This window comes from Orbicella faveolata, unplaced genomic scaffold (assembly GCF_042242905.1).
Source record: "Orbicella faveolata isolate gen_17 unplaced genomic scaffold, um_ofav_v1 contig_1, whole genome shotgun sequence".
NCBI classification, from domain to species: Eukaryota; Metazoa; Cnidaria; class Anthozoa; order Scleractinia; family Merulinidae; genus Orbicella; species Orbicella faveolata.
The window spans coordinates 33,399,782-33,417,332 of NW_028301536.1; the positions used below are offsets into that span (position 1 = coordinate 33,399,782).

Below are 17,551 nucleotides of genomic sequence, written 5' to 3' on the forward strand. Positions count from 1 at the left end.
CCTCTCATTTTATGCTCGCATGTGAAGTGGGAAAGGCGGCTAAATTAAGCAGTTTAAAAATAACTGGCAGAAGGAGACCATCTTGCGCAAATTACATGCACAATATGTAAATTTTCCTTGGCTTGGACCGGAAATTTTACAGAAGCAGCGTTAACCATCTTTAATAATCTGCAACATTTTCATCTGCCTCAGACTTTCGACCATCAAACAGCCGGGTAGCGATTAAATCGATGCCGTGAATTATTTTTCCCGCTGATGATGAAGTATTTTTCCTTTATTTATTTGTTGCTGTTTGCAATACCAGTTACCTTTGGTGAGTAGCGATGTTCGAGTGATCCTATCTGCTGCTTTTTTTTTTATTGAAACTGAATAAGCATGCTGTTTTGTAAGTTATCCACGCCCCGCTTTCTTTTTCTGTTAGTGAATGAGCTCTTTTTGTAAATTTACCTTGAAGTACCAGAGCGCTGAATTTTTCAGAGAAAGCCTAGTTTTCCAGTAGAACCAGTAATTCTTAACTTGCTCTGAGGTTCATTAAAAAAACGAACAGAGAAAAACAAAAACAAAAACAAAAAATAGAACAAAACGAGGATCGATTGTTAAGGAGACAGGACAAAGATTTGAGTACGCTCTAGTGGATTTTGTTTGATCTGATGGCTCTTTTAACACCTTTTTCTCCAATATTCACCTCTCGCAAACAGGACAGGAACTTTTACCTAAAATAAAACGAATCTATTCGTCTCAGTTTAGCTCTACGCGCGGCAGACACATGCTCGAGCGTTGACTATTTTTTATTTTTTCGCATGGCGTGCAGTAATATTCAGCACTTGTCCGAATGTTTTACCCGTCTGGTTAGAAAATACCAATATTGTGGCTGAGTGATTAGGACATGCCTTGCTAAACCTAAGGACGGTAGGTTACTGATACACGAGTTTAATTTGCAAGAGTGATTATGCATACGTTGACTGACAAAGCTTGCTTATCGTCTGGTACTTCCACCTTCCTAAAAAGGTGGAGATTTGCATACTGTCTTAATTTGACGTTTATTTTTACAGTTTTCTCAGAAGATTGTAAAATACACTTGTAGTGCATCAGTCAGTTCGTGCCCGTTTGTCGAAAGTTCCGGAAGCTTTTTGGCTCCGCAAAGCCATTTTTCGTCAATATTTATGCTAAAACTTAGAGGTGTATACGTCTAAAACGTTTTGTATGAAGGAAACCTCTGTTTATATTAAGATTATGTGAATAAAACAGCCCTGTAATCATAAGGTTCGCTTTATAAATTTGAGTCATGTTAGCAAGTGCAATATTTGATTCTATATCGAGCTTCTTCAATTTTCATACTATAATAACCAGCCCGACACCTATATAAACAATGTGCTCATGTATTTTAAATTGGCGTCTCTTGGAGTGATAGTGGCCATTTTTGCCTAATTCAGTATTCACAGCTTCCAGGTTACGATGGAGAGTTTTGAATGATTTGTAAAATGTATCCTTTTTACTTTGTTTTTGTTTACCTTGATTATCAGCGAAATATGGGGAAGGAAACTGCTACCAGTGTGACGGAAATAACGAAGAGTGTAGCCTGGCTACCATGCACGCGGACATAGAAAGATTCACTGTGAAATGCGCTCGAGGCTACAGCTGGTGCTTAACAATTACCTTGGAGCAGGATGGGAGAAAGATAATAGCAAAACGGTGCGCAAACGACAGCATCTGCGAAAAAGAAAAAAAGTATTGTAACCAAAAGGGGACCAAAACTGTCGGAAGCCGAACAGCCGAGACGTGTAATGTCTGATGCTGCAAGGGGTACATGTGTAATAGTGTTTCACGCCACCCTCCTGCCGTACAACTTGTCATCATGGTGTTGGGATTTACATTTGTCGCCTTGAAATAGAACTGTTTTCGTGTGACTGTTGAATTTAGTTGTTTGCTTTCATTTTGTATTTATGGAACCGTGTAAAAGGTTTAAAAGCTCTTCCTCTGGCCAATATAACGGTAAAAGAGTTGTTCTTGTAACTAATTAAAACAACAACAAACAGTTCGTGACTTGGAAAATTTTTCCGCGCTTGTAATTGGGTAGTTGTAATCTTCACACAAGACATTTCTTAAACATACATGTGTTTCTCTCGGACTAATGACTACCTTATGAAGGCGAAGCCTTCATAAACACAACTAATGATATATTCTAGCTCTGAATCAACACATCTACATTCGCCAGCGATTTTTTAAAGTAAAACCAGTGAGCAGCACGTCTGCGAACTACTTGAGTTGTAAAACTTTTTTATTTTCTCCTACGCGTTTCGTGTGACTAGCGCACACTTCTTCAGGGAGTTTAACAATACAATCAAGTATACCTGTATATATACCTAGATACAATTCTGCATTTCGCAAAAAACGACACCTGCGGAATTGCGTATACAAACCGCTCGGTAATGCGTCTAGGAAACAGGCGTAAAAATATTATTAAGGTGTGACATATTTTAAGTGTGACATAACTATTTGGGGCCCACAGTTTTAGCTAAAACTGTGGGCCCCAAATAGTTATGTCACACTTAAAATATGTCACACCTTAATAATATTTTTACGCCTGTTTCCTAGACGCATTACCGAGCGGTTTGTATACGCAATTCCGCAGGTGTCGTTTTTTGCGAAATGCAGAATTGTATCTAGGTATATATACAGGTATACTTGATTGTATTGTTAAACTCCCTGAAGAAGTGTGCGCTAGTCACACGAAACGCGTAGGAGAAAATAAAAAAGTTTTACAACTCAAGTAGTTCGCAGACGTGCTGCTCACTGGTTTTACTTTAAAAAAAAAATTTTTAAAAAAGACTACCTTATGAAGGCGAAGCCTTCATAAACACAACTAATGATATATTCTAGCTCTGAATCAACACATCTACATTCGCCAGCGAGCAAAACGTAAAAAAAACATGGCCGGCTTCAAAGGGATGCTGAATGGATATCTGTAGGGAGAAACTATAGTGATCTGGAGACAAACTCTGAGAAAAATAGTTTTAAAATTATTGACCATTAATTTTAAGGTTTTGCAAATGTAACGGATGGAAAAAAGTTTAAACTAACGGAAATCCTACGAAATACAGCTGGCATGCTTGCCTTCGGCTCAAATTGTAAGCCAAAGGCGCAGTCTTCGTTTTTGAAGTTTTCGTCAGGATTTCAGTCGTGTCTTGAGCAGTAAAAAACCCGCCGATAAGGTCTGAGTTTGAGACTGCCCTCGGGCGAAGGCTCCAGAGTCCGCGATCCTTTTGGTCAGCACGAAGAAATTGATACTGACTTAGTTCAGGAGAAATCGAATGCGAGGCAGCATTAGTCTCTCTTGTTTCGTCCAGAACCGTTGAGCATTGTGCGCGGGCATTGGAAATGAGATTAAGGCATATTGTTTTTCAACCAGTTAGCAACCGCTACTGTGAACTTGCGCATGCTCGTATCCAGGCACCGCCACATACATGCCGACCTCACCCGGGCCTCAAAAAGGTTCAGCTGCTCCCACATGTTGTCATCATAAAAGAATAACGTATCAGTCATCTTATCGGATCGTCTACGCACATTATTATACAATGAACTCACTATTTCTCAGTTCGCGCTCTGTGTTGCTTGCCGTCACTGAAGAAGTAAAAACATGACTTCCATTTTTTTTTCGTTCAATGTATAATACAACAATTATTAGATTTGGTTTTCATGATATCCAGAATAATCAAGGTCTCGGTAAGATCTTGATTATGCTGGATATCACAAAAACCTCATCTCTCTATCAGCTTTGATATTCTTCACCAGTGTGCAATCCAGGAGCAATCTGACAGGAACGGTCATCACTTTGCGTTAAAGCAGCCTCGTGACAATGAAAAAAATATATTGGTCTATCCTTTCGCTGTGACTCAGATAACTTGTTTCTCATCCGATCAAAAACCCGAAGGACTGTCGCAGAAGTTTCAAAAGTTCTTAGCGCAGATCCTTAAGGTGATTCATCACATTTGCATTGCGCATCCTTACTGCGCATAATTTATAGCGTCATTAGTAGGGGCTGACACATTATGCCGGCATAATTTCGAGCATAATACTATATGTGGAGCATCGAGCATAATGCCGGCATAATAGTGCATTTTGCCGGCATAATAGTGCTTTTTTGGCGGCATAATAGTGCCATTTTGCAACATAACAGTTATTTCCTTTTTTAGAGCTACTATTGTCCATTTATTAAGTTAAAACTACAAAATTTCAAGCTATTTTAATGTTCTACATGGTTTCCATTACTATTATCGTACTTCACGGGGGTCCCGGAAAAAATTTTTACGGCACAATTATGACTCACCGGGCTCCGGGAAAAAAATTTTTACGGCATAATTATAACTCACCGGGGTCCGGGAAAAAAATTTTGCGGCATAATTACGATTACAATAGTTACAGTCGAGCATAATTTGGAGCATAATAGTCCGTTTTGGGGGCAGTGCCAAAAAGCATAATGCTCGATTTTAGGAGCATAATGTGCCAACCCCTAGTCATTAGCGCGCGCTTGTGCACGCGCATATTGAAAACATGACGAATTTGCCTTGATATTGAGCTCTGTCAGTTGAAAAATGGCTCTAGCTCACCAACGAGCATGGGCACCCCCTTTTTCTTTTCCAGTCGTTGTAATCAACTAATCATAAGCTTTGCGTGAGAAAAGACTGATCTAATTTCTATTGCTGAAAATTGAATAAATAAGAAAAATAGCAGATACATTGTGGGCTTTTCTATTTTGCAGTCGGTAACCACGTCAAGAAATTTGGTTCAAATTTTTAATCAAGGATTTAGCTTTCTGTCTGAATCAAACTTAACGTTTATTTGTGTCCGACACAATGTATTGACTGTAGTTTAATGCGTGTTCTTATGAGTCCGGGCTTACAAAGATGTTACAATTACTGGGAATGCGTTCTTATAATAAGCATTAAATAATGCCAAAATGGGGCATTTTCAATGCCTCACTGCTCCTTAATGAACATGGGCACCCCCCTTTTTTATTTCAAAATTGAAGTTATCATATGACAAATATTCAGTGGACAAAGTTTGAACAAAAATCTATTGTCACTTTTATTTCAGAGGAATTACCTTAATTAGATGTTTTTCAGATGCCAAATTTTCAAACACTTGACTTTGTCCAAAATATAACCGGATTCTGATGACATCAGAATATTTTCGAAATTAAAAGCTGTTATCTTACTGGTAAATCCCGACATGAAGTAGAGGTGATCTTTGATTTGTACGACGACACATCAACCAAAGCAAGTGAATATTTGAATCTACAAGCCTCTCGAAACTGATGGCTTCTACTTATAGGTTGGATTAGTGTGTCTCCAGCACACGTGTGGTCCCATGGTGTAATGGTTAGCACTCTGGACTTTGAATCCAGCGATCCGAGTTCAAATCTCGGTGGGACCTTATTTTTATATGTATGCTTTTTTTTTTTTTTTGCAAACGTTTCTGCTGCTGTTGCACCGTACCAATTCAAATAGGTAAGAGCTGGGACCTGACAAGGTCGACGAGTAACGTTTCAAGTTTACGCTCAATTTAAGGTGACACCTGTACGAGTAAGCAATCTAGATTGATTGAATTTAGCCCCCAAACAAGGCGTCAACTAACAGTGAGTTTAATGTCTGAAGGAAATCGCTGATTCTGGAAATAAAGTCGACCCCTCTACAACGGCCACGTGGGCCACTTCCTTCACAACGGTAACAGCCAGAAAAGTGCAATCGAACTGCCAAATGACTTCTTGACAACGCCCAGTAACTTAACAACTGGTGAACGGTGTCACGTTATGTTGTAAAAGGTTACCAAACTTGATCCATACGACCCGTGGTTCGTCTCTGTTTCTGTTTGGTTTGTTTTTTTATAGATACACTTTGATTGTTTTATATACTGACTTATTTACTACAAAGGTATTTTTATACAAAAAATGTCGCAACCTCCATCCAAAAAGGGGGCATATTACACCTTTTACCTCTCCATAACGGCCACCACTCTACAACAGCCATTTTCCATCTGTCCCAAGGAAGCCGTTGTGTGGAGGTTCGACTGTACCTGACATTGTCAGCTCAGCTGAGAGGTCTGAACATCACTTGCGCCTATAACTCTAGCCAATCCTCATGTTCTCTTACTCTTCCTGAAAGTCGTTTTGTGCGTTGCGTGTTATGCAATCCAATGAGGACTTTTCCAGTATAAAAAAAGCGCTTTTAGCAATGACAAATTTGTAGCTTTTAGGTTACGATTGACTATTTCGGAGAGCAAGTCAATGAGGGAAGTTATATGGTGTAATTGCCAGCACTCTGAACTCTGAATCCAGCGATCAGATTTCAAATGTGGCACATTGTTTCTTCATTTATTTTTTTGCGTGTGTTCTCAGGTTTAAAGAGCTGGAGGACTGAATAATTTAAAGCAGCCAGAGATTTCTATGCGGTGATAGTTGAAGAGGCCGAAGTTCACCTCTAAATTTTCTCCGATTCTTATTGGTGTAAACTGATCACGTGACGTGATAGTGTTCAACGGCGGCAGAGACACACTATCAGGTTAGTTCAGACGTCCCACTCTTTATTGAGGCAGACACTTTTAAACAGCAAATAGCTTACTGCAGGATTTGAGAGGTGTTTGCCTGAGAGCGGATTAAAGCTGTACAATTATGCTGCATGCACCGAGCTTACGATTGTGACTTGTTTACTAAACGAAATGATTAATGAAAACAAATATAAATTTGCTTTGGTTTTTGATTTACACAATACGAGACAGACAGCGTATTCGTGTAGTGCACTGGCCGTAAGCTTAACTCGTCGCATGTGGTAAAACTGTACCCTGTCGGCTCTTAAATAAATTTCACTTTTTAATAAGTCCAATGAAAATGCATTGTTAAGGATAATACAGCGCCCAGGAGAACTACCGAGTCAGAAAGCAGTCCATCTAACAGATCGCCCTTATTACAGTAATCCTCTTCGCAGCAGCTGACATGACACCTGTAACGAGGATACGCCTTTTTCTTGCACCTCTCTGCCGATATTCTACACTCAACCTCATTTCCACAGCCCCTAGTCACTTCTTTCACGTCAGCCTCTAACTCGAACGTTTTTGTAATGCACTTGTTGTGATATCTGTTGCAGGCGTCGTAGGTTTGATTTCGCTTGAGCTTGTTTTTTTGGCAATACGCCTCTGACCCCTGGCACTGGTGACACTTCAAGGCGAAATCTGGAACAATCGTGAAATCGTTAAACAATAGTTAGGTCTTCAAGAAAATAAAATCTGAGACATTAATAGGTTCTTCTGTGTTACGGAAAAAGTGACGAATATCACTTGGGAAAGTTAGTAACTTTCTTATTTGGAATCACAATAGACTATGAGCAGTCCTTCTTCGTACACAGGCGTATTGGACACTTCTTGAGCAAGTGCCATGAGCTCTATCTTTGAGTTAGGATCGAAAGTGCAGCCAGATTAGATACACAGACAAAAATATTAAGAACTGACCCAACAAAATGTATACAATGAGAAGCAGAAAGTGCCAGTAGAAATATGATTATGGAAACTTCCAGCCCGTGTTTGAGAATAGCATTTCTGGGTTGCATTTTGCCCGTCTTAGATGTATGAGCTTCATGCAGTCAACCTTATTAAAGCGGGGGTTTTAACTGTCGTGCTTTTTATGCGCGTCAACTGCTGTGAGTTTTACTGGTTTTGGTGCGTTAAATAAAACAGATCGAGGGAATGTGTGGACGGCTCGCGTCTGCGGAAAAAAAAAGTTAAATCTGGTTCAATTTATTCCGCAGAATTGAGCCGTGCATACATTTCCATTTGTCCTGCTACAGTCATTAACAGTCACCCCCGTTGACGCGGGCATAAAAAGCGAGGCAATTGAAATCAAGCTTTGCTGCTACCTTCAACGGACTGATAAGGATGCGTAAAAAAGTGAAATGTTAAATAAAATATAATATAGAAAATAATCCACATAAATTAAAAAAAAACTAAAAATACATGTATGTAAAAAGAATGTTAAAGGAATGCTGAAAGTGCAAACAGTTTTTACAATATTTCGGCTAAGAGTCTTGTAAAAGTACGTTTAAGTATTCCAATGTTACTTTCTTACCTGAGCAAGGCCTGTTTCCACAGTTTTTCGTTTGAGTCTCTTTGTTTCTAATACAATTTTGCCATTCTTTGGACGCTTGTTTGATGCTGGAGCAGTTGAGTGTTCGTCGTTGTATTCCATCGCCACAAGTCTTTGAGCAGGAATCCCATGCTGACCAAGAGATTCCCTGCACTGCAATCAGCCACGCAAGACATTAATGGAATTTACGTACCAGAACGTCGTCCTGCACACAACGGCTTCATAAACACTCTTGATAAACCCCAAAATAATGGTATGAATGTCGAGAACATTCGGTCCATGTTTCCACAAAGCTTACGTTGTCAAAGTATACCTTGCCAGGGAATTGTAAATTTTAGTTAAGGCGGCCGAACACAGTTTTCAAGTGCCTATGCCTAATTCACCATTACTTTTAAACTATTTATGCTTTGGCCCCCTTTTTTTGCAAGAGTCAAGGTTAACCACAGAAGGGTTTATTCTCGCATTTTGGCAAACGTGTGTGCTGTTTCCATGGCAACGGGGCTGGTTAAAAACAAGGCTTAAAAAATGGTTTTTGTTTACCTAAAAAAATCCAGTCGTTAGATTTTATTTTTCGTAATTCGCCGTAAATCGTTTTCGCTGCATGTTCTGTATTATTAAAAATTCCCTATGTCAAAATTCAGATTGTTTGTGATAGATCATTCATGTGGTTTCTGAACTATTTTTTTGCCAAATTTCTTGAAATTCTAACGACTGGATCGTTAGAAATCGGCAAGTTTCTGCAAAAGCAATCGGTCTCAATTTTTCGAGCAACTGCGCATGCGCTGCATGTAACTGGCTTTTTTCGGTAACAAAGAAAAAGCTGAGAATTGCTGGGTTCTTTGCATCGTTACCTTTTCTAATATATCTTTGTAATAAAAGACTAAAGCCATCGATACACTACGTTCAAATATAGAGAAAAATAGCTCAGATAGTGCAGGTGTTGAGTAAATAAAATGATCGCTGGATCGCTCTATTGAATTGACGGCGTATTTGTTTTTTCTAATCCTTGTGCGCGCGATGGATTGCATCAGCAAAAGCGCGCGCGAAAACTGTGCTCGGCCACCTTACCCAGTGTAAGCAAAGTGTATGTACCGTGCGTAGTTCAGTTGTATTAAACTGTTTACTTAAAAAAAGTAATTTTTCCCATTAATGATTTAAACGGTTCAAAACTAGATACTGGATACGGTTGTCGTAATTACTGAATAATTGGATGTTGTTATCAATCTCAGCCTGCCTCGACGATTTGCAATAAAGTCAGACGTTGCTCAGGAAAAGACAGCTAACATTTTGATGAACTGCATGTCAAACGACTATTCAGCCATCCATTTGCAAAGGATTAGATAAATTAGGTAAATCATTTTCTTTTGTTACTCCTGCCAACATGTGGATCTTCGACATAAATAAAGTCTGTCGACCACTAATCAAATCTGTCTAGTTCATATGTATGATGCTATCTGTAATTGATTTCCCGGGTTAATAATTTACTCGAATCATGTAATTAGATAAATTAAGATCATTTACAAACTATGCCAACCAGATGTATTTAACCTGCTACAATTTAACTACGCCTGTGAGAGCATTCAGCCTTTTTTAGCCGGAATTCCGTCCAAGGACAATATTGATGTGGCGTTTTCTCGTACAAGTTTGAGAAGTAGGTGTATTCGAATCTAGTTTACTTTTTCATTCGTTTTTTTTTTTTTTTTTTTCTCACTGAAAAGGGTAAAAGAAGGGTCTGCATACGACCCAAGTGGTCCATCAGGCCGGCGTGTATCTCCGGTTGTTTGTAGTGTAAAGCGACTAGGAGTATTTCTAACTTCCCCCCGGGTTGGATGCTAGTCCATCGCAGATTTACACCAAAAAGAAAATTCGCCGGTATCCATTTATACACCTGTCTTGCCCAAGAACGTTCATGACATAATGTCCCCGGCCTGGGCTGGAACCAGCTCAATCCGGAGTTGAGCGCAATAACCATGAGGCCTCTGGGTCTCTCATGCACTGAAGTTAAAGAGTATTTACAGAGAAAAATAAAGACGAAATCTAAAAACTAAAACAAGTTTGCAGCGCAGCGTTTGTTCTGACCCTATTATTTCCTACTGTCGCCATTAACGATTAGATCGTCACCAGGGCCATCTGTCGACAGAAAACTTCTATGTCGGCAAGGTGTGGGAAAAGCTTCCTATATAACAATAATATGGATGAAAAAACATTCTAGCGTGCGTTGAGCAAATTCTGTTTTCTGTGTTTCGCCAGGTACATAATCGCAAGTAAAACAGGTTTTTTAGACAAAACAATTTTTAAAAATCTTAAGGTTCAAAGTTAAAATCGAGCCTTATACTCAACGAAAACATATAATGATTATATTAAATATAGTTTTTTCGGTGGTTTCTGTTGGAACTTTTGTCTTTGAAAGCTCCGAACAACTGACTGCCGGTTCGGTCTCTACTTATACGATGGCTTTAGCTTTTTTCAAAATCTCCATTAAATTACAATTTTTAAAAAAAATGCAGAATTAAACCAACATAACCGCACCCTGTTATATAACGGGCTCTGCATGAAATTTGAAATTTGAAATCTTTTGAAACTGCTTCTCGTTACGCGGGCAAAAATGGACGACTGCATGGTATCACGTGTATGGGCCCAGGTTTCAGAAAAATCAGTTGTTTTCTTCTTCAACCAAACTTTGGTTTATTTTTAAATTCAAAAACAGACTGTACTGTCACTTTGATTGCGCCTGCCGTATTGAGTGCCGGGAAACTGACGAAGGAGGCCAATCACAGCTTTATGCCGAGTACGTTCAGTAATTTTTTTGTTAAGGAAAACTGCGTCGTGTAGATGAACGAGACCTTCGCCCAAAATATGAAAAAGAAACCCACTTTATCCATGTTATCCAGTGTATGCGTGGTCGTTGTATTCAAATATATTTTGATGTCTAACCGCGATTGCATATGCTGCGTGCAAACGATGACTATGTTTTAAATTCAGCTTTAATTAAAATCTGACTCCATACATTACATTACTTACCAAATGTAACGATATAAAACATTCCAAAAAAGTAATGGTAGGCGAATTTCATGCTTCAGAAGCGACTGTTTCCCGTAGAAGTAGTTTCTTCTGGTTTCTTCAGATGTTAAACTCACGATCAAACTTATTCCACATCGTTCACTGACGCCTTCGAACTCAGCAGATGGTTTCCGTTGATTGAATATATTTTTTTAATGCTTTCCTTGAGTCAGGTGCATTCAATTAAGATGCTTATCAAAACACACGAATTTGCATTTCTGGTAGACAAGAATTACATATTTTGCCTCCACTATACGCATCCGGACACGCGTCATGATTGAATTGCGAGCGTTGGCCAGCCAAGCTACCGTGCCATTTATTCAATCTCAGCGGATCAGTTACCCTTAAGGATCCGCAAACTATCACTGAAGTGTCAAATCTACGTGCACCAAGGCCGGACACGAAAACTCCTCAAAACTCAGTAGCATGTTGAAAAATAAAGGGGAACGTGTAACCCCGACCACGGCAGTGGTGCCACCCTTGTCTTGGGGTTTTAGGGTATCCTAAGAGAAAAGACACTGTCTCTTGGGTATCCTTATTAAACGTACACAAATGCTTACAGCGAACTTACAGCGATCCAATTATATGACAGCATTCAAGAAATATATAACAACTCGAAAACTTACATTCATGCATAACGAAGAAAAATTAATAAGAGAAACAAAATTTACCATCTGCGCAACGACGAAGGCTGACCCTGGAATTAGTTTATTTGTTTATAGATTAAACTTCTCCTCGTTCAAGCGTTGTGTATAAATTTTCTAGTGCAGGCTGTGATGCCAACTATGTCGGTGAAACTACCCGACACTTTTCAGCACGTGCCCGTGGACACCTTACTGAATACGGATAAGAACTCTCACATCGCTAAACATTTGCAGAATTCTAAGGCCCGATCGCACTAATGCGGCTGTAAAAGTATCCCGTTTTCGTCCCAACGAAAACAGCGTAGTAAAATATTTTTGCCCAAACTAGCGTTTTCGGTTTGTTTTCTCCTCTCCACACTACTGCGTTTTCGAATAAAAACGCATACCTTTTGATACGTTTTCGCCTGTCGTCCACACTACAAGGCTCGAAAACGCTGATGGAAACGACAATGTATGTGCGGACACTTTTTTCGGCACCGTTTTCACCTATCCAAACTAGAGACGGAGCGTTTACAAAACGATGCGTTTTCAAAAGGCTCCACTTTTGAAACAGTTTTCGAAAGCCTCGTTTTCATCAGCGTTTTCAGTCATTTTAGTGTGGACCTTAGGCAAAAACGCATCAAAAAGAATGCGTTTTCATACGAAAACGCCCAAGTGTGGTCGAGGCTAAAGCATTGCCATGACTCAAGTTCCAGCGATTGCTTGCCAACCTCGTACGTTTCCCTCTCTTCCAAATTTCAAGGGAAAAGCCCTTAGAAAGAGTTTGGTTAATACCTGCCTCTCCATTTGAGAGGGTTCAGTGCTTATGATATGGAATTTTAATTGTATAACTTACTTGATAGCGTTCGTTTACAAACACTGTCAGGTCTATATTGGTGCTGAGTGACTATATACGCACATAAATCAGGTCAACACACAAAGTCTGTTGCTTAAGGGCGGTGCCTAATAGACACAAAGGCCTTTTTCCCGAACTAGGATTAGGTGGAAAAAGAAGATCTTGGCAAGGGCTATCGAAATGAATGATTTTTTAAACCATTTTCTCATTAATTCTTTTGATTATCAAGATACAAATTTAACAAGTAGGAGAAGAACTAAAAGAACATTTCCAGTCTTTTACAAAGTAGTGTCCCTATCCTTTTTTACATAGACTTGTTACCTCGGCATTTCATAAGATAAAAAGTGGGTGTAACCCCGCTTTTTTAAAGTAAAATGAGTTGCTATTTAATAGTTTTTATAATCGTTCTTGGATTCTTGGTTACATTTTTTTCATCCAACTCCCAAATAAATGCAATATTTGCCTCTCGAGCTCTTGCAATTGTTTTGAGAGTGGACTATGCCATCTCAGTTGAGGTAGAGGTTTAGTGTTTGATTTCAGTATAATTTTCTGCAGACAGCAGCACGCTTTTTTTTTTACAGTAAGCCGTCAGCAGTCAGTTTTTAGAAATATACATTTAGTTCAAACATTTACCTACATTCGTTGAATTCAAATGTTGGATTGCTTTGTGGAGGCGGCGTTTGGGCACTGGCCTTGAAATCTGCAGGGCCTTGGTTCAAGTCCTCGACCCTACCGCTAATTGGATTTGTTCTCGGTACTGAACTCTTCGATCGCGCTGTGCAAATAGTCAACCGGTCAGCCTCCCACCAGTTTGGATTCTTTATAGTTTATGTTCTATTTGAAATATTTGTATATATATTTACAGTGACCTCAATTAGCGCAACAGTACTAAATACATTTGACACTTAAATAAAATTATTTATCTTTGATCTATTTATTTCAAGTCAATTTGAGCGCCATTTTGTTTACATCACCAGCGTGCACGTACATCATAGCCTGTTTTTGATCTTTTTGTTGATTTGGTTATAAAGCCTTCATGGTTTTGAGTGTATAACAAAGTTTCACAGTACTGAATGTTGATTGCAAAGCTTCTAATCCTCTTCCTTTCAATGAACTCGGCATACAAAGTGAAACAGTTTATTGGACACAAAAGTCAGACTGTAACAAGGTTGTTTTCTTCGTGATTCCATGTCAACCTTTCATGGGCAGTTATCACCAGGGTTTTCGCATTGCAATTTTTCCGGAATGTCACTGTTTGGTAGTCGTTTTGAATCGATATTGTTTTGAATGTTCGGTCAGTTGCCATGCGTACGCGTGTAAACAAAAGTAAACTCACCGTAAAACCGTTCGCAGTGGTCTCATGGTTAGTGCGCTCGTCTCCGGATCGAGCGGTCCGGGTTCGAGCCCTGGCCGGGGAACTTGTGTTGTGTTCTTGGGCAAAACACTTAACTCTCACAGTGCCTCTGAGTCCATCCAGGTGTATAAATGAGTACCAGCGAACTTAATGCTAGGGGTAACCCTGCGATGGATGGCATCCCATCTAGGTGGGAGAAGAAATATTCCTAGTCGCTTCATACTACAGAAACCGGGATAAGCTCCGGCCTTATGGGTCACTTGGCTCGTGTGCTGATTTTACCTTACCTAATTTGTAAACAACGCAGTCTTGACTAGAGACCAAATAATTCATCAAGGCGCTAACCTAAGTGTTAAAGTAAGATGTTTTTTGCTTATAAAACTTACAATACCATTACTAATTAATTAAAATAGGTTTCCTTTTGTTTCATAGTGTTGGCCAAACCGAAGCTGTGTTTTCACGACGGTTCTTTCAGGTCGCTAAGCGACTGAGATAAGCTAGTTGGCGTACTTCAATAACGTTCTCATTAAATTTAAGCCACCATAATTTGGGGCTAAAATTATGATGTCGCAGAAAAGTAAAAGGTGATAAATGAAGCAGTATTAAGATTAAGATTAACTACAAGGACAAAGCACTACATTAATTAGTGTAGCTACAAAATGGTCCGTCACTTCCCGCCAGGAGCAAAATTGAACTCGAAAAGTCTAAAGCGTTCAAGAGGCTTAAAAAAGACCTCAATTGCTAAAATGCAAATTTTATTGTAATGGCCAGAAATCTCAGTAAGCTCATTTCGCCAATGCTAATTCTTTCAACAGCCTTACAAGGTTTTTCGGCTTTATTTCTTGGTTCAAATCAAAACTAAAGCAGGGACAAAAAAGCAAATTCCTATTATACCAAAGAATTTGAAGGGGTGTACATTCACAATCATTATTTGCGTTATGTTTACTTCAGGCTGTGTTTAATAGCTCCATGGTGACCATTTAATTTTACGGTGCTGAGTGTACTGAATGGCTAGCTTATTAGTAGCTAGATTCTTATTGGTTGTGCACGGCAACATAAACGCCTTTTTCAATAAGGTGACGGATTCCAGGTTGTGGTAGTGCTGGTGCCATAACAAGACGAATTTAAAAGATATTCAAAAATGAAGCGATTTGTATTGAGTTTTTCTGTTTTCTGCGCGTTGATTGCGGCTGGTAAGTTCATGTTTTTGTTTCATGTAACTCTCGACCTTGGTTTAACAACAAAGGCAAATATTTGTGCGGGCCCAGGGAACTTAACATAATTACCAGGCAGTCATGACTGTACGGAATATGCCTACTAAAAACAGGATTTATTTCGCCTCTTGAGCTTTTTAACATGGGAAGTTTGTTCTTAGGGGAAACATGTAAGCTAAAAAGTTTCACGACATGATAGATGTTCTATAATAGGTTTCAAAATCGTGACCAGTTGCTTCTTTAGATCTCGCTGCCATGTTTGGATGGCAACAAAAAACGAACAGTACATTGTAGATGTTGTTAGATTGTACAGTCTGCTTGTTTGTTTACAAGTACTAAAACCTGCGTCCATCGAAGTCAAAATGTGAAAATTCGAATTTAGACCCGGATACAGTGCATTTTAGGCATACCCTGGTTTAACTCGAGTACCTTGAACGTTGAAAGCGACTAACAATGAGAATTAGAAATCAAAGCAGTTTTGAACGCTTCTCAGATTCAATACACTGATCATGAAAAGCCCTATATGTACATGTTGTTGTGAAACCCGTAAACAAAGGCTGAAACAAGTCGTTCAGGTAAATAACTTAATTTACTCCCATACAAGCAACGATCAAAAGGTGAGATTCCTCGGTAGGATTTTGTATGAATGGCGATCACAATATCTGTTCAACCAGTTTGACAAGGAGGCAAATTTTCAAGTTGAACCTGGAAAACTATTTTGACCTATTTACTTGGTTAATTAAAATCCATAATGGATGCCACTATTGTTCCTGGAACAATCGCGTCCTAATTAAAAGGGTCGGTGAGCCAATCACTTTGCAGTAGTTGTAAGCAAGGGTTAACTTCGCTGAAATCCATTGTCTTTTCAATTCACTAAGGAGAAAATTGAAAACGCCTTTTTTTTTTTTTACGTTTGGGCCTATACTGTCCGCTTTAATCCGTCACCAAAACGGACCTTTTCGAATTTGAAAACGCCGCCTTTTCGTTTTCGTTTGGTCGGAAAACATTTTGAAAACGGAGCTTTTCCAACACAAATTCAAAAATGACCAGTGATTATTACGTTTTTAAACTCCTCCGGCGTAGTGTGGACGGAAAACATTTGATGCCCCCTCAGAGTGAAAGCTCTGTTTTCAAATTTCTCTGGCGTAGTGTGTGGACGGGACTTGACTTCGCTTGAAATTATGCATATCATGTTAGTCACTATTTGTTAACGAATCCGCCGGGATCGACGAGTGATCATTCATCGTTGTTGTTTCTTGTGATTAAGTTTAAATCTAAAAAAAATCACGCGCGGCAATGAGATCATATACCAAGATTGAAAACTACAGAGCAAGACAAAATGCAGGGCCACTTGAGACAAGCTCGTTTACATGTGTCAAAACGTGCTTTGTGAAGAACGAAGCATAACACAATAGGCACATTTGTGATTCAACAAAACAGATGTTTTGCTAGTACATGCTTGTGATGCGGAATTCAAAACACACCCTATTCAAGACTAAAGTGAAAACCATACCCTATTTGACACCAAAATGAGCAAAATCTATATTATTCTATTTCTGACCAACCGCTAAAAGGACATACCTTTGGGGCTACATTTGCCTGATTAACCCGTATAAGCGAGTAAGTTAGCCATTCGAATCTCTCGTGAATGATTTTGATAAAACTTGATTTATTCAGTGTTTTAAAAGGGTTGAAAAAGGACCGCATAAAAACCATCGCTTAATGGTCGAATGTAAGCAAGTCTAATTAAAAAATGACGGCTGTGGCTGAGAGGTAATTTCCCTTTTGTTTAAGTGTACAGCCTCAAGTGTTACAACTGCATAGAGTTTGGCAAGGAGTCTGAAAAAGACACTGTTTGCTCAAAGTCGAAATTGGAAGCAGATGAAGACAAGTACCTGAAGGATTGCTCACTGGACACTTGCCAGAGATCACATAACACTGCACTGAGCATCTATGCAGTAACGATGTTATGTACAACTAAAGATTACTGTGACGCAGCTAAGAAAACTTGCGAGGATAGCGGAAGTGACGACTGTGGTGTCGCATGCTGTACAACTGATAAATGCAACGCGGGCTCGTCTGTTACCTTCAGCGTCTTTGTGATGTTTGTTTGTTCAGTCGTTGGCCTGGCACTACGAAAGTAATCGATCACAGACGACAGGATCCTGGCCGTCATTGAAGTTTGTTTTTCCAGTGTGACTTTTTACGATGCTGTATTTTTAAGTTATTCATACATTTAGTCGCGTTTGTATAGCGAGAATAAGTAATGTTTGAACAACTGTGTTCAAATAGTGTGTAATAAATTATCTTATC

General features: G+C 39.2%; 2 protein-coding genes, 1 long non-coding RNA gene and 1 other non-coding gene across 4 annotated transcripts; 3 read left to right on the forward strand and 1 right to left on the reverse strand.

Annotated features, from left to right (window-relative positions):
- Nucleotides 1-36: 36 nt before the first annotated feature.
- Nucleotides 37-2,803, forward strand: LOC149118818 (uncharacterized). The gene is made up of 2 exons (XR_016201922.1): nt 37-313; nt 1,524-2,803. It is a non-coding gene; the product is annotated as an uncharacterized LOC149118818 (long non-coding RNA).
- A 2,558-nt stretch (nt 2,804-5,361) lies between these two features.
- On the forward strand, nt 5,362-5,433 carry Trnaq-uug (transfer RNA glutamine (anticodon UUG)). Its single transcript has one exon. It is a non-coding gene; the product is annotated as a tRNA-Gln (tRNA).
- Nucleotides 5,434-6,852: 1,419 nt separating this feature from the next.
- On the reverse strand, nt 6,853-11,331 carry LOC110054094 (uncharacterized). The gene is made up of 3 exons (XM_020760429.2): nt 11,153-11,331; nt 8,114-8,284; nt 6,853-7,224 (listed from the first exon to the last, which is right to left on the reverse strand). Exons 1-3 carry the CDS (start codon nt 11,202-11,204, stop codon nt 6,866-6,868), a joined length of 582 nt encoding a protein of 193 aa, XP_020616088.2. The 5' UTR covers nt 11,205-11,331; the 3' UTR covers nt 6,853-6,865.
- A 3,772-nt stretch (nt 11,332-15,103) lies between these two features.
- Nucleotides 15,104-17,551, forward strand: LOC149118819 (uncharacterized). The gene is made up of 2 exons (XM_089282731.1): nt 15,104-15,217; nt 17,033-17,551. Exons 1-2 carry the CDS (start codon nt 15,166-15,168, stop codon nt 17,380-17,382), a joined length of 402 nt encoding a protein of 133 aa, XP_089138857.1. The 5' UTR covers nt 15,104-15,165; the 3' UTR covers nt 17,383-17,551.

What these genes read in the sequence shown, in the direction of transcription:
- LOC110054094 (XM_020760429.2), bottom strand. Translation starts at nt 11,204, where the DNA reads ATGAAATTCGCCTACCATTACTTTTTTGGAATGTTTTATATCGTTACA. An exon ending in GTTTTATATCGTTACATTTG is followed by an intron (nt 8,285 to 11,152) that starts GTAAGTAATGTA and finishes GGCTGATTGCAG; the next exon opens with TGCAGGGAATCTCTTGGTCA. An exon ending in TGGAAACAGGCCTTGCTCAG is followed by an intron (nt 7,225 to 8,113) that starts GTAAGAAAGTAA and finishes CGATTGTTCCAG; the next exon opens with ATTTCGCCTTGAAGTGTCAC.
- LOC149118819 (XM_089282731.1), top strand. Translation starts at nt 15,166, where the DNA reads ATGAAGCGATTTGTATTGAGTTTTTCTGTTTTCTGCGCGTTGATTGCG. An exon ending in CTGCGCGTTGATTGCGGCTG is followed by an intron (nt 15,218 to 17,032) that starts GTAAGTTCATGT and finishes CTTTTGTTTAAG; the next exon opens with TGTACAGCCTCAAGTGTTAC.